Consider the following 21172-nt stretch of genomic DNA (forward strand, 5'->3'; position numbering starts at 1 on the left):
CCATATTATTGTGGCTATCAGCAGACGCGGTCTGGCTCATCTCCTGCCCCAAACGCCACCTCCAAATTGGGGTGGCAGAGTGTAAACAAGCCTCCTAAACAGAACTGCTGTTTTTGGAGCAGGGGGGTTCTGATAGTCTGGTTTTTCAAATGGAGTTTTCTGATGGTAGCTAGTGCCCAGGTGTACTAATATTGTTTATCCTCACAACATGTCTTAAAGCTCACAAGAATCCACTTGGGTAATATAGAAACTTTAAAACTGATAAATGATCCAATCAGACTTCTGTATTCTGAACACTTTTTTTTTTTTTTTATTATAGGCATACGATCTTTGCTGTTCATATAAATTTTAGTCATATTCCATGGTCCAAGCATTCCCATTTTATTATTAAAGGTCTTATATTACAAAAAAGTGGATTCGTGTGAGCTTTGAGCCATGTTAGAATATTGTTACCTCCTCAAAAACATACCTGGAGTTGTGTTTTGTTTCATTTACACATATTTTACCTTTCATTCAGTAATAACTGGCAATTCCGAAGCTGAAATGATCCAAATGATTTCAGTGAAGGTGTATGGAGTTTGAAAACACAATGGAGCACTTCCTGTATTACCACATGACTTCACAAGGTGGAACAGAGTGTTTTGTGTTTGGAAGAAGAACTAAATATACAGGGTTTGTGTGTTAAACATGTGTGAATGAAACAAAACACAACTCCAGGTCTGTGTGAGGAAGAAACAACATTATAATAGATCAAAAAATAGCGTCATATGGGTCCTTTTAAGTAAAGTCAACCATATCGAGGTATCCAGACTCCACTTTCCATCCACCTTTTCCGTATCCCCTGTGTGTTTACAAAATCCAGCCAATCTCTAAATCCCGGCTCACTGCTGGATCCCACTGGAAGATTTTAAGACAGCACTCAACTGCAAAATGCTCATATCACCACAGATAGTGGCCTCGCATTATACGAGCCCAATCCATGCAAACAGTAGTGATCTCCCAGAGGTCTTTATTAGCTAACATCCCATAATAGTCCACAGGATTTATCAGCCTGATCCTCGGACTCCCCATAAGCCAAATGAACCCCTCTAACTCTGATGCAGCAGACAGATAAAACAGACTTGGAAATGTGGAGTTTTATTTTTCAAAGTTTTATAAGTTGTGGTAAACTGAGAATAGAGTTCATAAGTATTACCCAGTAGGTTGTGTTGTGTTCTAAAATTGTATGTTATAACTTCAGATAGAAGGTGGGTCCCTAGATAACGCTATGGAAGATATGCAGTTTTTGAGAGAAATATGAATTTATGATTCACAAATGTTGAACCACCTCATTATTTCTTTAGGACTGGCTCCACAACCTTGTCATATTAATCTTACGGTTTGAAGTCCCTTTGACTGATCAGGCCTAGTAATTACAGACATATGAACCATAAACCAGGCCAAAACATCTGCAACACTTCAACAGCAAATTCTACTATAGAATATAGAAGCTCAAAGTGTTTTACATTTTCAAACCATGTGCACAACCTTCAATCTTAAGAGTTTTACTATTATCCTAAAATGTGAATAAGTTAATAACTGGGTTTAGGTGAGTGTGTTGTGGCAAAAACATTTGTGCCAAAATTTTACAAAAGTTCACTTAATACCATGCCCCCAGAAACAAAACAAAAAAGGAGCAAAGAAAGAACAGATGCAGTAGTCATGCATTTCATTTTATAGTATATATACATAAATATATATTTTCAAATAATGATTTCATTATTATTATATAATTATTACATTATTTCAGTCATATTTTAATGTTAGCACAAATCGTGTACATGCGACATGCAGGAAGCAGGACTGTTTGCTGTGTTTCTTCTTTTGGAAATGTACTGTACTGAGTGCCAAAATGCAGTAGGTGTTCCTCAGGGATTAGTTTTGTGCTTCTTCAAATTCAGTTTTTCCACAAAGTGCAACAAAATAGACCACTATTTACACTTTACATTTTATTATTATCACAAATGCAAAAACCATGCAGAACAAAAATCGTGTCCGTGCAACATGCAGACAGTAATTTGACAGGTTGTCTGGTAGGTTTGTGAATTGTGTGTTTCTTTGTTTGGAAATTGTACTGTTCTACATTTACATGTGAACCCAGATACTGTAATACAGTAGTTGGTGTTCCTCAGATATCAGTTTTGTGGCACTTCAAGTTTTGTTTTTCATACAATCGAACACAACTTACCACTATTTATACCATCAGCATCACTAGTTACAACTCAAATGATAATTGTTTTGTATTCAAACTTTCAAAACTTTGCTTTCCATTACTTTTAACTGTAACACTAATCAATCATTTGAAGTGTTGTGGTCTAAAACATAAAAAAAAAAAATAATAATAATAATAAAGTCCTACTGTGTACCACGTGACATCACACATGACCTGACCTGTCCTGATTACAAACCCTGGCTGCAGGGGTGGAGTTAGAAGTGTGGATACATGTTAGACCAATCACAGTGCTCCTCATACCACCAGACCCCGCCCCTCCTCCCCCCCGTCTCTCCCCTTTAGTCCCACTTTAACTTCTCTGCTGCTTTGAACAGAAACTTTGAAAATGTGCTTATTCTGTCAGACCACTTTGAATAAAAACGCTGAATATGCAAAACATCAGCACCATTTTGAATAGCAAATCACACAACGCAAGAATATGCAAAATACTTTCAGAGTGAAGGTTAGGGGTCAAGAACGAGGTCAAGAAGTCAAAGGGTGGACGTATTAGGGTGGGTGGAAAAGGAAGCAGGCCTGAAGCTTGCAGTGCAGTACATACCCCTGGTTCTACAGGCAGCTGGATCAGACTTAGCTGGGCATGCAAGTCCTCCCGCTTGGCCACTTCCTGGAGGTCGGAGAGGACAGGACAGGACAGGACAGAGGGACAAAAGACAACAAGAGACGCACAAGAGGAGAGTTGAAGGGTTAGTTTGGGTTAGTTTGGAAACTTAAAGGGTCTGTACCTGATTCAAAACCCTGCGTGAGGACACCACAGTGCACCATGACACAGAACTGTCTCAGATAATCTTATTTAGCTTTTACTTCACCCTCTTAGAGTTGTATTCTTATACTTAAAAATGCAACATGAGGGAGAATCTAGTGTCTTGTGTAATGCTAAGCAAGAGGGCAGAACATGATTCTTAGTGACTTCTATTCCTGATTGGACGAAAGCAACCCTATCAGAAGCTTCTCCATTAGGTATTAGGAGACCAGGGGTGTCCAACCTTTTTTTTTTTTCCTCTGGTGAACGACCTTTACAAAACGAAAAAGCCAGGGAGCTACTCATTTTAGGCTACGTCTATATGATGACGGTCTGAACAGAAGATGCAAAAGTGGCATTGCGTCTTCATTTTTTATTCCGTGTTCAGACGAGAGTTTTCGGGAGGAAATCTGCATGTATACGATGACGCAAAATTGTGTGGAATTCGACTGGGTATGCATGCCAGGCACCTAGGTGGTGACGCTAGGTGGTGATGTATGTGACGTAAACGATTACACGATGTGAGCAGATCTGACCAGAGTTTTGCGTCTTGGGCAGTGTAGACGGAAACACTACTGCGGAGCATATTCAACTTTTCCACTCTGGAGGGTGGTTTTAGAGTTTTGTGTTTTTAAGCCACAAAAATGCCATCACTGTCTAAACGAAAGGCATTTCCAATAAAATTTGTCGGTTTTACTCACAACCATTGTGTAAACAGGCCTTTAGTGGTTGCAAGAAACTGAGTACTAATAAGAGCCACGGCCTTAGATAAGAACAGTTAGAGGCCTATAAAACATACATTATCCATTTACTAGTGCAGAAAGTAAAGTTAAGCATGAACATCATACATTTACAATTTTAAAAGTCGTTCTTCTCATCAAATTTTTGTTATTCAGCACAAAACATATGATTCAGAAATTCTTTGGTGAGCTATTTGCAAGGAAGTGGAGAGCTACTGGTGGCTCCCGAACTACAGGTTGGAGACCCCTGCCATAGACTGTGTAAAGAATTGGACTAAGTGAGTGTGAAGTCTCCCACAGCGTTCAGTTTCACTCAACTGAAGCTCATTATTCTAGTGGTTACATGGGCGAATTTGGAGCCAGGTTCTATATTATGAACAGGATTTTTTAAAATGGACGAAATAGTAAAATAAAAACTCCCAAGATCAGCTAGAGTGAGTTAATATGAACATTTTAAGACCAAAATGATGAGGCTCACAGCAGTAGTTACAGAGTGGAGCCACAATATTCAAATATAAGTCAATGGGAACCAGAATCAGAAGGAACCCGAACTTGCGAACTTGCGAACTCTATGGGTGTAGGCTCTATTCACACTTACGTCACAAACCAGGAAGACGTTTGGAAACATGCGATGACAACTTCAGGTCCGGTGTAGTTCCCGACACTGGATTCGACAACTGACTGTGATAAAACCCGCTGAAGTAAATGTGATCAGCGGTAAAATGAAGACTGCATATATAGTCGCATTTTCCATAATTTCAGTGGGGAAACGATGAAAACTGAGGTATGGTTGGAATAGTTGATTAGCTGAACATAACAGAACTCTACAGTGACGTGGAGATAAAGAAAACCGGGCCATTTTTTCTCATTTTTCCAAGATTTTGTCAGATTTGCTACCGCGAACAGAGCTCGCCGGAAGTTGTCGCATGTTTCCAAACGTCGTCCTGGTTTGGTTTCTGGTCCCTAGTCTGTAAGGATAATAAGAGTCTATTACCCGTAGACTGTACACTAGCCCCCACATTCCAAATAGGACGTGACCTTGGTTCCTTCAAGCTTTAGTTGCACTTGACTTCTTTCGAAAGAACCTATTGTCCCATTCTCTCTGTAACCATTTTGGTCTTAAAATGTTTAAATGTTTATACCAACCCTCTCTACATGATCCTGGGATTTCTATTTTGCTATTTTTCTTCTCTAAATTAACATATAGACATTAATAACAGACCAATCCAATGCCTGTTTTCCCCGAGGTCTGCGAGACTGCAGGCCTCGATGAGCTTCATTTGATTGCAACCAAACGCTATGGATGATGCCTTCTACAGTCTATGGCAGGGATGTCAACCATGTCCTCAGTAGCTGCTGTCTTCAGAATGTCATTCAAGTGCTTGTGTGTTGTGTTCAGCTTTGAGCACAGTTTTGTTTTATTAATGTTCATTACTGAGAAAACCTGCTCACAAAGGTAGGTGGTAACTGTAAATCTGTTATTTCTAGGTGCATTTCTGCGGGCACATCACTGGTTTGTCTGTAATTGGCGTGCGAAAAATTTCAAATTCTGTCTTCAGGTTTTAAAATATAATTAAATATTTTAGTAGAAAATCAGCCGAGGGCCAGATTAAAGATCCTGGAGGGCCGGATCTGGCCCCCGGGCTGTATGTTTGACACCCTTGGTCTATGGTATCACCTAACAAAATGCTCTTTAAAATGTGTAGGTGAAATCTTTCCGTCTACTTTCCTTCTCAATTATCTGCATTTACAAAACACTCCTTAATATAAAAGGTATTTATCTTAACTGGAAGAATCAAATCCGGTACAGGCCCTTTAACGTCAGCAGAGGAGAGGAGAGAGGAGAAACCTGCAAAAGCTGCTCAGGTCAGGAACAACATGAGTTAAAATCAGCTGGAATGTTCTGCACCATTGTACCTTTACGCTGGAAATAAGCATATTGTCATTTAATATGCTTCAAAGTTAGAGTGAAGGCACATAAGCATTAACACACTGCATTACCTGCTAAAAGCTCTGATGAAATGCTGATCAGACCCTTAGCCGTAAGCGTACATTTTCAGCATAGCATATGTTAAAATGTTTTTGATTGTTTTTTTGTACTGTTGAAGACACAAACATAAACATTGCTTCCATTAACTTTGAAAATTCACACTTGAAACTACATGACTAGAGCTATGGAACACTGCAAAAAACAATATCTAGGTAAGTTAAAATGACTTAAATTACAAACTTTTTACTTGATTTGAGTAGATTCAACTTGACAAGTAAAAATATCTACCAGTGGAATAAGTGTGTTTTTCTTAAAGGACGTCTGTTCTCCAGTATCAACTTTTCAGAGCTTTTAATCGCGTTATAGTGATTTGCTCTTCTCATCTCCAATCGTCAAATAATTTTATTTTTGTGAATTCTTGTCAGTGGTGGATTAAGTACTCGATTTTTTTGGGGAAAAAGGTTACTCACGTGAAAGTATCACATGAAAAAATCAACTTAAGTCAGAGTATTAGAGTACCTGTTTAAAAATGGACTTAAAGAGTAAAAGTAAAAGCTGAAATGTAGTGATTTTGAAAAAGAATTCAGCTGATTTTAAGAGACTCAATTGATTTCTTAATTTTTCCAGCCGTTTTTTGTGTTTTTATGTGTTTGGTTTGCTCAAAGTTGGGACGCTGACTCAAATTAAATGTGCTAAAAATACGTCTCAGCCATTTCAGCAGGTCTTGTTACTTACTCAGTCCAGATCAAAAATGTAGTGGAATAGAAAGTACAGATACATACTCTCAAATGTAGTGAAGTAAAAGTAAAACATATCCACTGTAGAATGCAGTTACCTAAAGTTTGTACTTACTTTCCACCACAGATTTTTGCACAAAAGAGTTACATACTATGGCTTTAATAAGAGAAAGCTCCATTGACTTCCTGCTCAAAACTGCAGAAGTGATTTATGTTCGCTCTGCCTCTTCCTCATGGCATTTCACAGTAACAAGAAGAGGATTTTCATTTTCGGAAATAAGTCTTGGCAATATTTTTGAAGCGCATGACCTAGAGCTTGAATTTTTCGAAGAATTGGAAGTAAGTAAGAAGTAAGAAGAGTGCTGTGGGCTGGGGTTTTCTGAGCACTCCATTCTCAAACCCATCACAATACCGGATTACTCAAACACGCATGAATCACTCAGAAAACAGCTCTGAGAAGGCTTATAATGATGATAACTATACAAGATGGCTGCGCTGTTGAACTTTACGCCATGTGGATTGACACAGTAATTATAGATGTGAACCACAAACCAGGTCAACGAATCGAGCAAAAAATAAATACATATAACAGGATCCTGGGATTAGGTCAAATGTACTTCTTTAAAGGTTCTATATTACGCAAAATGGACTCTTGTGAGCTTTGAGACATGTTGTTTAAGAACCTCCTCAAAAAGAGACCTGGAATTGCGTTTTGTTTCCTTCACATGTTTGAGTAATTCTTTTATTATTAGTCTGTTTACATCTCCAAAGCTCAAATTTTGTTCTACCTTGTGATGTCATTGAAGTGGTACTTTTTTAAATTAACAGCTACTGTACTTTTTAGCTTTTGTTCAGTAGAGATTGGCAATTCCAGAGCGGAAATTATCCAAATGATTCTAGTGAAGGTGTACGGAGATTTAAAAAAAGCAGTGGAGCACTTCCTGTATTACCACGTGACATCACAAGGTGGAACAGCGTGTTTTGAGCTTTGGAGATGCAGACAGACTAATAATAAAGTGTTTTGCGTTTGACAGAGAACAAGAACCCAGTGTGAAACAAAATGAAATGAGACAAAACACAACTCCAGGGATGTTTTTGAGAAGGTTAAAAGTGAAAAAACACATAGCACACTCAGATGGCTGATGTCCAAAAGCTTTTTTACTTTTAAATAATGTTTCGGCAAAAAAAAAAAGTTTTTGGCAGATATTTTCAGATAGTCAGATAGTTATTTTTGCCGAAACGTTATTTAAAAATGGAAAATCTTTTGGACATCGGCCATCTGAGTGCGCTATGCTTTTTTTTTTTTCACTTTTATCTTCCTGTTTCTTGCATTTGAACCTCTACTAGAACTTGGTGTGCGTTTTCTGTTTTATTTGATGCTTTTAAGGACATAACATCATACTTAAACAACATGGCTTAAAGCTCAAGAGTCCATTTTGCGTAATATAGAACCTGTAGCCTCCTAGGACGTGGCGCCAACATATGGGGACATATACTGTATGTCCAGGGGGGCGCTAGTGAGCAGCGACATGTAAAGACGTTTAGTTGCGTTGCTTCAAAGAGATACATGACGTTTTTCATTTCAATTCTTAACTATCTGTCTTTCTGTATTTTCTGTCTTTCAGCATTTTCTACCACCACGTAAGACATCAATACACGGGCTGGTATCGAGCGAAAGAGTAAAAAGTCGGAGTCTGCTAAAGCCACGGATAGCTCCACTACATCTCCAGAAAATGCAGTGGTGGCCAAGATAGATACGCTGGCTGCAAAAAATTCATCCAAGTGCCAAACGCTCAACGATTCAATTGACATACTGTATGTCCAACACATTTTGGTTTGTTCAGGCACTTCATAAATAGTTTTAGCAAATCATTATTCAATTGTGACTTTATTGTCTTCCATCATGTTTTATGTATTATATTTGGACATAATTTTCTCAGAAACTACATCATCTAAAAATATAATTCATCGTTTTTGCACTCATCAGGTCCCAAACAACCCAAATAACAAAGAGAAATCAATAAAAGATGCCGTGCAAGAGTTCGGGTCCTTGGAGGTTAAATCAGTCCTTTCTACCTAATCCCAAGATCCTGTTATATGTATTTATTTTTTTGTAAATTCGTGACTCATTTATGGTTTACATCTATAATTACTGAGTCAATCCACATGGCACAAAAACTGGCGTAAAGTAAAGTTCAACACCGCAGTCATCTTGTATAGTTATCATCATTATAATCCTTCTGTATATTTGTGAGGAAACAACAGGCTTTTTGGTTTCATTTTTCCAAAACAGTAAAACAAAAACCCTTAGTAAAGAAAATGATTGCAGGTTATTTCACTGAAACATAGTCAACATAACAGTATTTACACTTTAAAGTCACAGTATGCCAACTTTTAGCCAAAAAATAAAATAAAATAAAAATGGACAAAGAGAAATATGTATTTGTGTGTTTTTTGTCCTTTCTATGAACGGACTTGCATCTCCACAAACCTGGCTTCCTTCAGCTTGTTTCCATGGAAATATTGTTCCTTTGGTTATAATCTCCCACAGTATGGCCTAAAACAAATTTATCTGTATGGACAATGTTCCGAACTACAGTATGGCTTTCGCTTTCTACTTCCATTGAATCATACAGATCACGTGGCAGTTCAGAAAGTTCCATACTCTTTTACGCTTTTAATACGAATACCAAAATACTGGCTCATGTCTCATGTTCATGCACACCCATTAAAAATGCGCTTGCGTCTTGGCTTTGAAGAAAATTCTCCTAACACCCTTACAGCTTTCAGACGAGCGTAACTAAGCAACGGAGAAGTTTGGACAGACTAAAAATAAACTTGTTCTGGAGGAAAGAAGTAAAGTTGAATAAGACAGAAGAGAATGAGAGGAAACTATAGGCTCCTGCTGATCTCAACACATACTAAAGTTGTTTTTTTTTACATTTTATATTTCAGTGTAACTTTGACCATCTACTTTTGTACTTTTGGTGATATTAGAACTTCTACGTAATGGGAAAAAATGTTATCTTTGAATGCCATCACACTTTGCCATGATCTAAAATGTATTGCCAATTTCTTAAACTAAACTCTAAATTCATGTTTTTGTTATTGTACTGTATCCTCTGCGATTTCAAGTACTACATGACATCACATAGAACTGCCCATGGTCATGCGTCAAATCATTTGCGTCGCAACGTAGAGAGTCTGCGTCGACCGATGTGCACCTCCGAAATGTTGTAACTACGTGTCGAACCGAATCAGACAGCAGGGGAAAGTTGACGCAGACAATAAAGGCTGAGATTGCTCCTCTCTGCCGTCGCTCCACATACATTTCCGGTACTCCGCTTTCCTGTTTCATTTTGTAAACACGAACGCCATTTTTAAATCGTAGCCTTCTCCTGTCATGTCGGTGAATTACTTTGTGGTGCATAGACCTCATAAATAAAAAACGATGGCGACGAGGCAACGGCGGCAGTGTGCGTTGAGTCGATGCAGAACTATAAAATGGCCTCAAGTCGTCCAGGTTCTGCCCATTTTAGCAGCTCTCTTTGAAATGTGCTTGTGGGCGGAGTTTAGGTGTTTAGTGCCACTGTAATATTTGCTGTCAGATAGTACACTTCAGAGGGACGCTTTGTTGTGATTGGTCATTCAAAGTGACCGTGTTTAGGAACAGGTAACAGGTTCTATGGAAACAGACCGTTAAAACCATACTTCAGAACATTCCTCATGGAGAGTGATATGTTTTATGCCAAACTGTGAAAGATTATTAGCCAGGCCGGCGCCACCTAGTGCCTCCGCTCAATTTCATTTCTCTCCAGCGACTAGGTCAGGAATCAAAATACACCAGATGGTTCGCAAAAACACAGAAGTTCAAGTTCGGGCAACAGGCAACCAGCGAAGAGCCATATATTCTGTGTGGTGAACAATTCTCGAGATCCAGGATTTAAAGCCAGAATAAAGAGAACGTTTGGAGAATTTTATCAAGGGGAAAGACGTTATTGCTCTTCTTCCTATGGGATTTGGGGAAAACTTAATATACCAGCTAGCCCCATGCGTCATAACCAAATAGCAGCGATTGGTTAAATGAAAAAAGTACCTGCCTACCATCAAGCGAACAAATTCTAACGCTGCGAGGTCAGATGGTTTCTACGAAGTGAAACCGGCTGATGAATCAGGCTAAAAGATTATAGCCAAAGGAACCAAATTTCCATGGAAAAAAAGCAGGAGAAAGGCCATACTTCAGGTCAAATAACAGTCAGGTTTGTGGAGATGTGAGTCTGTTCACAGTAAGTAAGTGAGGACGTTTTTTTTTTTTTCTCAACAGGGGCAGCGCCAGAGGGTGGGTGGGCTTGAGGGGGCACTATCCTCCCCGAGAATGACCAATGCACGCCCATAGCTCCCACAAAGATTTCCCCATTTTCTTAAGACATTCAACCTCATCTAAAAATGTTCAAATGGAAACTGTAGAGTGTCTAAAATGTGACTACAATAAAGAAAGAATTTAATATTATGTGTTATAAATGACTACAGCAGCTAACTACATTAAAAAGTTTTTTTTAGAACAGCGACTCAAACATGACGGGCGTGGGGGTTCACTCATATCCATAAAAGGTTCTGTATCAGGAGTCTCCAACCTGCAGCTCGGGAGCTAGAAGCTTTCTACTATCCTCGAAAGTAGCTCGCCAAGGGTTTTCTAACTTACGCGTATTGTGCTGAATAAATATATTTGATGAATTAAATGCCTTTTACCACTGTACATGTATTATTTTGATGACTAACTTTGTGCACTACTAAATGGATAAAGTTTTATGTTTTATAGGATCTAACTGTTCCTCATCTAAGGCTCACCGTGGTTCTTATATTTGCTAAATTTGTTGTGAGTGCTACCAAATACCAAATATGCACTACGATAATCAATTTGGCAGCAAAGCAGTAAAATACAGTTGATTTTTGCTGTTCTCAAAACATAGAAAACTGAATTAGGTGATTTTAAATAGTTTAAAATGGATCGATGTTTTATTTTTCACTTGTCTAATGCATTCCTAGCATCCTAATTATTCACAGTGAGTTTATAAGAGCTTTTACCGTCACAGACATGCTATCAACAACTAGCATGCTAACAGCACACCAGTCTTATTTTGTTCATAAATAAAAAACGTTTTATATTTAGATGGAGACAGCACACAACGATCTCATTTTGACCCTGTGAGTGAAGAACTACACCCTCAAGGAAAATGTCTGGTGCCGCCCCTGTTTTTCAAAGCAATGAACACAACCACAATGAACAAAATAAAAATTAAATAAACATGCTCTCATTTTGTATGTTTTTTTTTTTTTTGGCTATAAGGTTGCATACTGTGGCTTTAAATAAAAAAATAAAAGTCCGAACTGAGCTAAAAACAACTGACTTCAGGTCTAAAGTGTGTAAGCTGCAAGCTGGGACAATTTCCCGTTCTATTGCTTTGGACCAAACTCCCCCCGAAGCTTTTAAGATGTAAAAGCGGATTGATTTGTGCCTGTATCGAGCTGTGGTCCATCAGTATCAGAGCTGGTGTCAGTGTATCACCTCACAGCAGGCAACCACTCCCCACAGACTTCTACAGAGGACGCATACACACTGCTACTATTGTAAAGAATCTAGCCCATAATAGTCTGTCCTCTGTCCGGCCAGTCACCTCTTTAGTCCTTCTTTTGGGACCATAATACAGGAGCATAATGGAGCTCAACAGTGACCTCCCACCCCCCATTGGTTCCAGAAGTAAATTTCTCATTAATTTTTCTCGTAGACTTTCTGAAAAAAAAGTAGATTAGAAGTTTGGAAGTTCAGGGCTGATCATTTATGCGGAAAGTAATAACCACAAGACTATAATTGTATGTCAAATCGGAGTTACAGTACAGTACAGTAGATGTTTCGCCGAATCCTGCACTTTCTCATGCTTTTTGGACTTAAAACAATCGTCTTATGGATATTAGTTTGCACAAAAAAAGTATATTTGAAGGTGCATTGTGTAACTTTTCTGGTGAAGGGTCCATCAAATGCTTTTTTACATGGAGATGTTATTGCTTTGTCTGAAATGTCTCACAGTATGGTATTAAACCTTTCTATCATGGAGATCAAACCAGACCGAGTTACAGGTCAGATCTGTGGAGAGGCGACCCCGCTCACAGTCAGAATGTCTGTTTTTCTAAGTATTTTTTGAGCTATAATACCACCTACAACTGAATAAATGTAACGGCAGAATTATAGTTCTGCATCGACTCAACGCACACTGTCCAACATCGCCTGGTCACCGTCGTTTTTGATTCACGGCGACTGACTGGGAGAGGACGCTGATGGAGTTGGAGCTGATAGATATCGAGGAACAAATGCTTCTGGTACAAATGTTGGCAAAGAAACGAAAGAGAAGACATAGAAGGTGGAATGTACCTATTTTGAATTAGCGGGAAAGCGGAGTACCGGAAATGTATGTAGAGCGGATGTAGAAAGGACCGACCACAACCCTTATTGTCTGCGTTTCTTTCCCTTGCTTCGACGTGTAGGTGGAGGAGGTTCAAGGCGACGCAGACTCTCGACGTACGATCAGAAATTGGGCTTAAGGTAGCGTTGTTTAATGCCATACTGAGGAACATTCCAGGCAGAGCAATGGCCTATCCATAGAAACAAGCAGGTGATGGACCCCCAACCAAATCAAAACAATAAAACAGATTGAAGTATAACAATTTATGTGTTCAATTTACTTCACATTTAGCTTCAAAATATATCGTTTAAAAAAATTCTACAAATCAAAACTAAGAAAAATTATAATGCACCTTACTATTTTGCATTTAGACCTCAGCTTTGGACCAAAAACAAAACTCCAAAACTCCAAACTGTGCAGTGTGTGAAGTATGAAACCACTTTTACACAAGACATTTTTATCCACCACTCTATCCAACTATCTTTATATTTTGTTCTTGTAGACAAAGCAGTACCTCTGCCTGGAAGCCCTCCACCAGAATGGCCACCAGTAAGTTGAAGAGCACGTAGTTTCCAAACGTCATGAGAGCGATGAAGTACAGGGCGGCTACGGGGGTGGTGGAGGCCATGCCGTTGTACAGGACCTTATTCCAGTCTTCCTGCGTCAGAATCTGGCAACACAACAGAGAAATCACATCAAATATTTATGTCTGGTTTGATTCATCTTGAGTCCTGAGCTGGTCCTTAGACCTGGTTCAGTCCTGGTTTAGACTTATCATCAGTGTCTACTAAAAGGGCCAATATTATGCAAATTTCTGAAGTGGAGGTTGTGTTTTGTTTCAGTCACACATGTTAAACACACACATCCTGGTTTTGTGGTAATACAGGAAGTGCTCCACTGTGTTTTTAAACTTCATACACCTTCACAAGAATCATTTGGATTATTTCAGCCCTGGAATTGCAAATCTACGCTGAACTAAAGGTAAAAAGTAGATGTTAACTTAAAAACTACCGCTTCATGACATCATAAGGTGGAACAGAGCATTTTGAGCTTTGGAGATGTAGACAGACTAATAATAAAGAGTTACTCAAACGTGTGAAAAAAAAACAAAAAAAAGAATGCAATTCCAGTTATGTTTCTGAGGAGGTAACAACATTATAACATGTCTTAAAGCTCACAAGAATCAATTTTGTGTAATAAAAGACTTAAAGAACTCACATCATCCCAAATTAACTCTGGAAATGTTATAATATTGTTTCCGCTGTTGTATTTTGTTTTAAGCATGCTTATTTGATGCATTCTTGTGTAGTAAGCCCCATATGAACACGCCATTTAGAAATTCCCTGTTTTGTGACGTCACAGGTAAAAGTATGAAGGTTTACCGAGCTGTTTTTACATTCCATAAATCAAAATCTGAGCTTTTCTACAGTTAAAACACATTCTGCGCAACTACATGTTTCTGTTAGTATGCTGGAAAAAGTTGATAACTCTAGCTGTGGCTTGTTTAACTATTAGTAATTCCCGTTATTGCCAGGAGATGGTAACCTAACCACCTAACCACCAATATGCAATGGTAGAAGAAGTACCAAATTTTGTCATTTTAGCAAAATAATACTCAACTAAATGTAAATGTATCACATGAAAAATCCAATTAAGTAAAAGTATTAAAGTAGCTGTTTAAAAATGTACTTAAAGAGTAAAAAAACAAGTATTTTACGCAGATTTTGAAATCTTATAAAACTTCAAATGTTGTAATTTTGTTAAAGATTTGTGCAGAATCTTGCTCAACAGAAAGTGTTTAATCAAAAAAGTATCCTCGCTGTTTTTATTTGTATATTTTTATGGCTCAAATTATGAACTTGATCAAATAAACTCTCAGCCTTTTCAGCAAGTCTCAAACTGTAACAAAAATTACGTTTACTTTTCAATCGTGTTCAAAAATGTAGTGGAGTAGAAAGAAAGTACAGATACCTGCTTTCAAATGTAGTGAAGTAAAAGTAGTATTAGGAGTAGTAGTAGTAGGAAATATGTTGTTTATAGTCAGAAGATGGACCATTTTTTTTTAGTTCAATGACAAATTAAAGCTACAGTACATACATATCTGGACATACTACTGGAAGAATCGAATCATTTGTTAATAACGTCTCAGATTGTATAATTCGATTTCTAAATTATTAAGACGTACATTCGTTTCCTGACTCAGTAATACATACACGGCCCATAGGAATAACCATGCCCTATACGTACATGCACACAGCTACTAGACAGCATATGTACCATTCAATAATATATGTCATCTCTATATATAGGCTACAAATGCATGACTTAAATTACATGTTTTACTAATCTTACTTGGCATTTGCTTTGCTCGCTGAATAAGGGGAAAAAAAAAAAAACTTGCTTTGGATAATTGTAGGCCACCAAGTTCAGAATGCTGGATACGAAATGATTTATTGATTTGGGAGATATATTTTCGCTCACAAATGGGAGGAGAGGGTTTTAAGGGCACATTATAATTGGAAGATCCGTTCAGATTCCGTTTGTTCTGGGTCAGTGCTCTGCTGACTTGTGTTAGCGGGGAGGGCGAGCATGAAACCAGGGCTAATTGGGCAAAAGACAGTGAAGAATGAACGGAAAGAAATTAAATTAAAGGTCCAGCTATTCAGCCTTTGAGTATGAATTTAAAGTGTCCATGACAGATTGGACTACGACGATCATTAGAGTATAGATTTTACTACAAATGTTTGAAATCTTGTCCCGATTTGGCCATTTTTTTTTGGTTTCAAAGTTGACCTTCTGGTTGGAAATCATTATCCAGGCTGGTGCCATCTAGTGCCTCCGCTCGATTTCATTTATCTCCAGCAACTAGGTCAGGAATCAGAATACAATAGACGGTTCGAAAAACCCTGGAAGTGCAAGTTTGGGCACCAGCCAATCAGCGAAGAGTCATATATTCAGTGTTGCCAACCATTCCCGAGATCGAGGATGTAAAGCCGGAATAAAGAGAATGTTTGGTGAATTTTATCAAGGGGCAAAGACGTTATTGTTCTTCTTCCTACAGGATTTGGGAAAAGATTAATATACCAGTTAACCCTGTTAGGGGCGCATTACATACATCATGACCAAATAGCAGCCATTGGTTTAATGATAAAAAGTACCCGCCTACCTTCGAGCGAATGAAGTTCAGCACTTTAAAGTCAGACGGTTTGTACGAAGTGAAACAAAGTAAAACCAGCTGATGAATCAGGCCAGGAAATCATTACATCTCACTAAGAATTTCATCCTGTTCCCTAGCAACTATGTAGTACACTGGTTCAAAACTCCTCTAATGTACACAGTAATTAATATTTGATCAATAAAAATGTAAGGAAAACACCTGTATTTTGTTGAAATAATAAACTTTTGGACAGAATTCTCCCAGTGCTATGTCATTAATATGGAACACTTGATATAATTATTATTATAATTTTTAGGGGTGGGACATTAATGCATTTATTACAATTAATTAATTACAAAGAAAATAAAGCATTAAAAATATTAACGCCTTTTATCGCAGCGGGGAACGTTTGTCAGTGCACCATATCGTGGTACGCCAACTATACTGACACACACAGTTTCGAACAATGGAGCATGAAAACGCTGTGAGTCTGCTGGACATTACCTTTCTATTTAAAAAACGACCCGATAGAGGTCAAAGGTCAAGGTCAAATCGTGTCCTATTTTTATATCCAGTATATTTCATTTTTCCTGTTTTGATACTTGTTCAAATGAGTATCGATATGAGTATCTACAAAGTGACAGACAGCCTAAGACAGCCTAAATACACACAATTATTCAAATATGTCTTGATGAAATACCATTCTAAGTATAATTTATATTATATTAAGTACAATTTATATTATATTATTTGAACTTGACTTTTTTTTTTTTTAAATATGCAACAAAACAGTGTTACCTGAAAGACAGTGACGATGGCCCACAGAAGGGAATCAAAGTTCTTGCGATCAGGAAGTGTGTCTCCGTCTCTCTCCGAGCCAAATTTGCAGCCGAAAAGATGCATTCCGAGGATACTGCAAAAAAAAAAAAAAATTTAAAATTATTCAATTTTACAACAAAGAAATTCTAAAGTTACTTTAAATTAAAATAGTTTTCCAATACACTCATTTTTGTGAACAACAGTGGCACATTTTGTTGACAGCACCAACAAGTAAATTACAGAATCAAATTTTGCCTAGGTATTAGTTAGACAGAGGACATCCAGTGCTAAAATATTAAAGGTGCACTATTTAACTTGTAATATGTTACTATGGACGTCATTGCTCAGCCTGAAATGTTCCACAGTATGACATTAAACAGCTCTACCTTTACATTTATTCAATTACAGGTGGTTTTATAGCTCATAAATACCTAGAAACCCAATCATTCTGACTGTGAGCGGCATCGCCTCTCCACAGATCTGACCTGTAACTTGCTCTGGTTTGGTCTCCATGAAGATAGAAAGGTTTAATGCCATACTGTGAAACATCCCAGAAAAAGCTACAATATCTCCATGGAGAAAAGCATGACGGATCCTCTACGAGAAAAGTTACACAATGCACCTTTAAAATACTACGCAACATGTTCGCCATGACAACCCCTTTTGTGTATTCATGGATTTCAGATGACATTTTGAAAACTTTTCGCAATTCCAAAGCTAGAATATTTCGTTTTGAGCAGTTGATTCAACACGTGGTGCTGAAGTGGATGTTCTGCCAAGTTCAGCACCACGGACAGCACCAGAGAGAAGTGACAACTTTATTGACGCAAGAACAAACTTTACTAATTCAAAATATATATTACTGTCACTTACAATGGACTTCATTTTCTTTGTAAGTACGAAATACACTTTTATTATGATGTTTCATGTGCACAAGGTTCAAACTAAAATGTAGAGACACATTTCTTAAAGGTCCTGTATTACACAAAATGAACACTTGTGAGCTTTTAGTCATGTTATAATGTTGTTACCTTGTCAAAAACAAACCTGGAGTTGTGTTTTGTTTCATTCATACATGTCTGAGTAATCCTGCATTATTATTCTGCCTCTTTTGATGTCACAAAGTGGTAGTTTTCAAGTTAACAGCTCCTTTTACCTTTTGTTCAGTAGAAATCTGCAATTCCACAACTGAAATCATCCACATGATTCTAGTGAATGTGTATGGAGTTTAAAAACACAATGGAGAACTTCCTGTAATAGCACATGACATCACAAGGTGGTATAGAGTGTTTTCTGTTTGAGAGAAGAACTCCAGGTATGTTTGTGACGTTTGTGAACATTATAACATAAATCTGCGAAGGGTGAAATATGGGCCCGATAACCAATGGACAAAATCGTACCAGGATTAGTCTAAATAATAATCTATAAATACATTTTACCATTTTACTGCAAGACAATTTAATTATCCTGAAATGAAAATTGGGTCTGGGAAGAGATCTATAGCAAAACAGATTTCACCGTTCTGAAAAGCTGCCAAAATTGTTTCTTTTTGTCCGCTTTGTTACCGTCTTCTGGAGAAATATTAGCAATTACAATAATGTATAGTGGGTTTTATCAAGAAAGAGATGGAATAATATTTTGATAGCAGGTAAAATCCATTTGGCTTTTGAAAATATTATTATACCAAGAGTAAACTGTAAGCATCCAGTGACTGCTTCAATCAACTATTCTTTCGCATTCACGTTTTATTAAAATTTTTTGTACTTTTTATTTTTTATTAAATTTTGTGTATTTTTTTTTTTTCAACTTTTTTTTTTTTGCACTTGTTATTTCTTGTGCTTTTTATTTTTATAACAATTTTTTTTTATGTACTCTTTATTTAATTTTTTGTACTTTTTAATTAATTTATTTATTTTTTGTACTTTTTTTTTTTTTTTTTACTTTTAAAACATTTTTTGTATTTTTATTTTTATATATTTTTGTACTTTATATTTTATTTTTAGTACTTTTTATTATTTTTTTTTGTATTAGTTCTTTTATTTATTTATTTGTACTTTATTTATTTATTTGTTTATTCATTCATTCATTCATTCATTTCCCTCTTTCCTAAACCATTGCAGTATCTCCAAACTTGTCCTGTGTCCTTTACCTGAAGATGAAGATGAAGAGCATGAGGAGCATGCAGAAGGTGGCCACGTTGTCCATGGTCTTCATGAGGACCACGAGCTGTCTCTGCAGAGCCGGCATGAACCTCACCAGCTTCAGAACGCGCATCAGGCGGAACGTACGGAGAACCGAGAGACCGCCGCCCTGCTGGCCAACGATCTCCCACACACTGGAAAAGAAATACATACAAGGTCAGTAAGTGTTGTTTCGGAATAATAATCATGAAGACTTGAACTGAAAACACTCTGTTCCAACCTTGTGATGTCATGTGGTAATACAGGAAGTGCTCCAGTGTGTTTTTAAACTTCATACACATTCACTAGAATCCATTTGACAATTTCAGCCGTGGAAAACTAGCAAATCTCTACTAAACAAAAGGTAAAAGGTAACTGTTAACTTGAAAAATCCCACTTCATGTCCTCACAAGATGGAACAGAGCATTTTGAGCTTTGGAGATGTTGTCAGTCTAATAATAAGAGTTATTCAAACATGTGTGAGGAAGAACATCTGAACTTAAATCTAGGACATTTTAAGGAAGTGTATGTAAGAGTGATTTTAAATTCCCAGATATGAGGTAAATATATTCAAATCAAATATGGCTTGTACTATTAACAATTATGATTAGATTCATTAGGTGTTTACATTATGATGATTTATTCTCAATTACAAAAACATGAGACATGATTGACAAGTTGTTGTTGTTATAATTTGGTGTTTTGGTTCAAGAAGATTATCCAGACAGAAAACAGAATGAGACTCACGTGACTCTCTCATTTGGGTTGCCAGTTTCAGTGCTGAAATCCAGCTGGTTTAAACCTAAAATGCCTCTTTCTGATCCTAATGGTCACTACATAAACCTCCAGCCAATCATGAATCAGTGCTAGTGTAGTGAGGGAATTGTGGAGGTTCTGAACTTTCCCGTGAGGCCTGGCCTGGCAAATAGTTGCTGAAACAGGCAGGTTTTAACGTTCTAGAATTTTACAGGCAGGTGTGCGGGCAGGTAGTGATTACACACGGTGGATCAGGTGAATCAAATGAACGATGAACTGGAGAAAAATACTTGACTTGCATCTAGGACATCCATTGCCCTGGAAACAAGTGCCATTTCCCGGTCTTTTCCTGGAACGATGGACCAGGCTGAGAGAGAGACTTCAGTGCGCTCCTGGTTTAGTCCTGGTTTAGACCTGGTCCAGTCCTGGTGTAGTTCTCTTGTAGTCCTGGTGTAGTCCTGGTGTAGTCTTGGTGTAGTCCTGGTGATCAGCTCTGCCGTTGCTCCGTGTATATATGTGTAATCTTCTAATGACATGGTGTAGGTTCAATCCTGGTTCAGTCCTGATGTAGTCTTGGTGTAGTCCTGGTGTAGTCCTGGTGTAGTCTTGGTGTAGTCTGGTGTAGTCCTGGTGTAGTCCTGGTGTAGTGTAGTCTTGTGTAGTCTGGTGTAGTCCTGGTGTAGTCTTGGTGTAGTCCTGGTGTAGTCTTGGTGTAGTCCTGGTGTAGTCCTGGTGTAGTCCTGGTGTAGTCCTGGTGTAGTCCTGGTGTAGTCCTGGTGTAGTCTTGGTGTAGTCTTGGTGTAGTCCTGGTGATCAGCTCTGCAGTTGCTCCGTGTATATATGTATAATCTTCTAATGACATGGTGTAGGTTCAATCCTGGTTCAGTCCTGATGTAGTCCTGGTGTAGTCCTGGTGTAGTCCTGGTGTAATCCTGGTTCAGTCCTGGTGTAGTCCTGATGTAGTCCCGGTGTAGTCCCGGTGTAGTCCTGGCGATCGGCTTTATAATCCACTAATGACGCGGTGTTGGTTCAGTCCTGGTTCAGTCCTGGGTTAGTCCTGGTTCAGTCCTGGGTTAGTCCTGGGCTATTGGGTTGTGGGACTAATGGGCTGACCCCGATTTATCACAGGCACAGGAGGGTAACATTTGTAATGTTAACAGGTCCGGGTGGTGCGGATTTAAATTTGATATAATCATGGGTTAATGGGCAGGTGTGGTGCTGTACTAGGCGGGTGTGGGCAGGTGCGGGTCTCCAAAAATGAACCCGTGCAGGACAGAATAAGACAAACTTGGATGTGTCCTCTATTTGTAAGTTAAGGTTCTGG

At 38.1% G+C, this 21172-nt stretch overlaps 1 protein-coding gene across 1 annotated transcript in view; it reads right to left on the reverse strand.

Annotated features, from left to right (window-relative positions):
- The window catches only part of cacna1g (calcium channel, voltage-dependent, T type, alpha 1G subunit), a 634394-nt gene that overhangs the window by 189052 nt on the left and 424170 nt on the right, over nt 1-21172 (reverse strand). The window contains 4 exon segments of the mRNA XM_055150510.1: nt 2811-2876; nt 13451-13606; nt 16892-17006; nt 19062-19247. Coding sequence (XP_055006485.1) covers nt 2811-2876; nt 13451-13606; nt 16892-17006; nt 19062-19247 — 523 coding nt within the window.

Source organism: Boleophthalmus pectinirostris, unplaced genomic scaffold, assembly GCF_026225935.1.
Source record: "Boleophthalmus pectinirostris isolate CB_2022bp ecotype Guang Dong unplaced genomic scaffold, ASM2622593v1 HiC_scaffold_14, whole genome shotgun sequence".
NCBI lineage: Eukaryota > Metazoa > Chordata > Actinopteri > Gobiiformes > Gobiidae > Boleophthalmus > Boleophthalmus pectinirostris.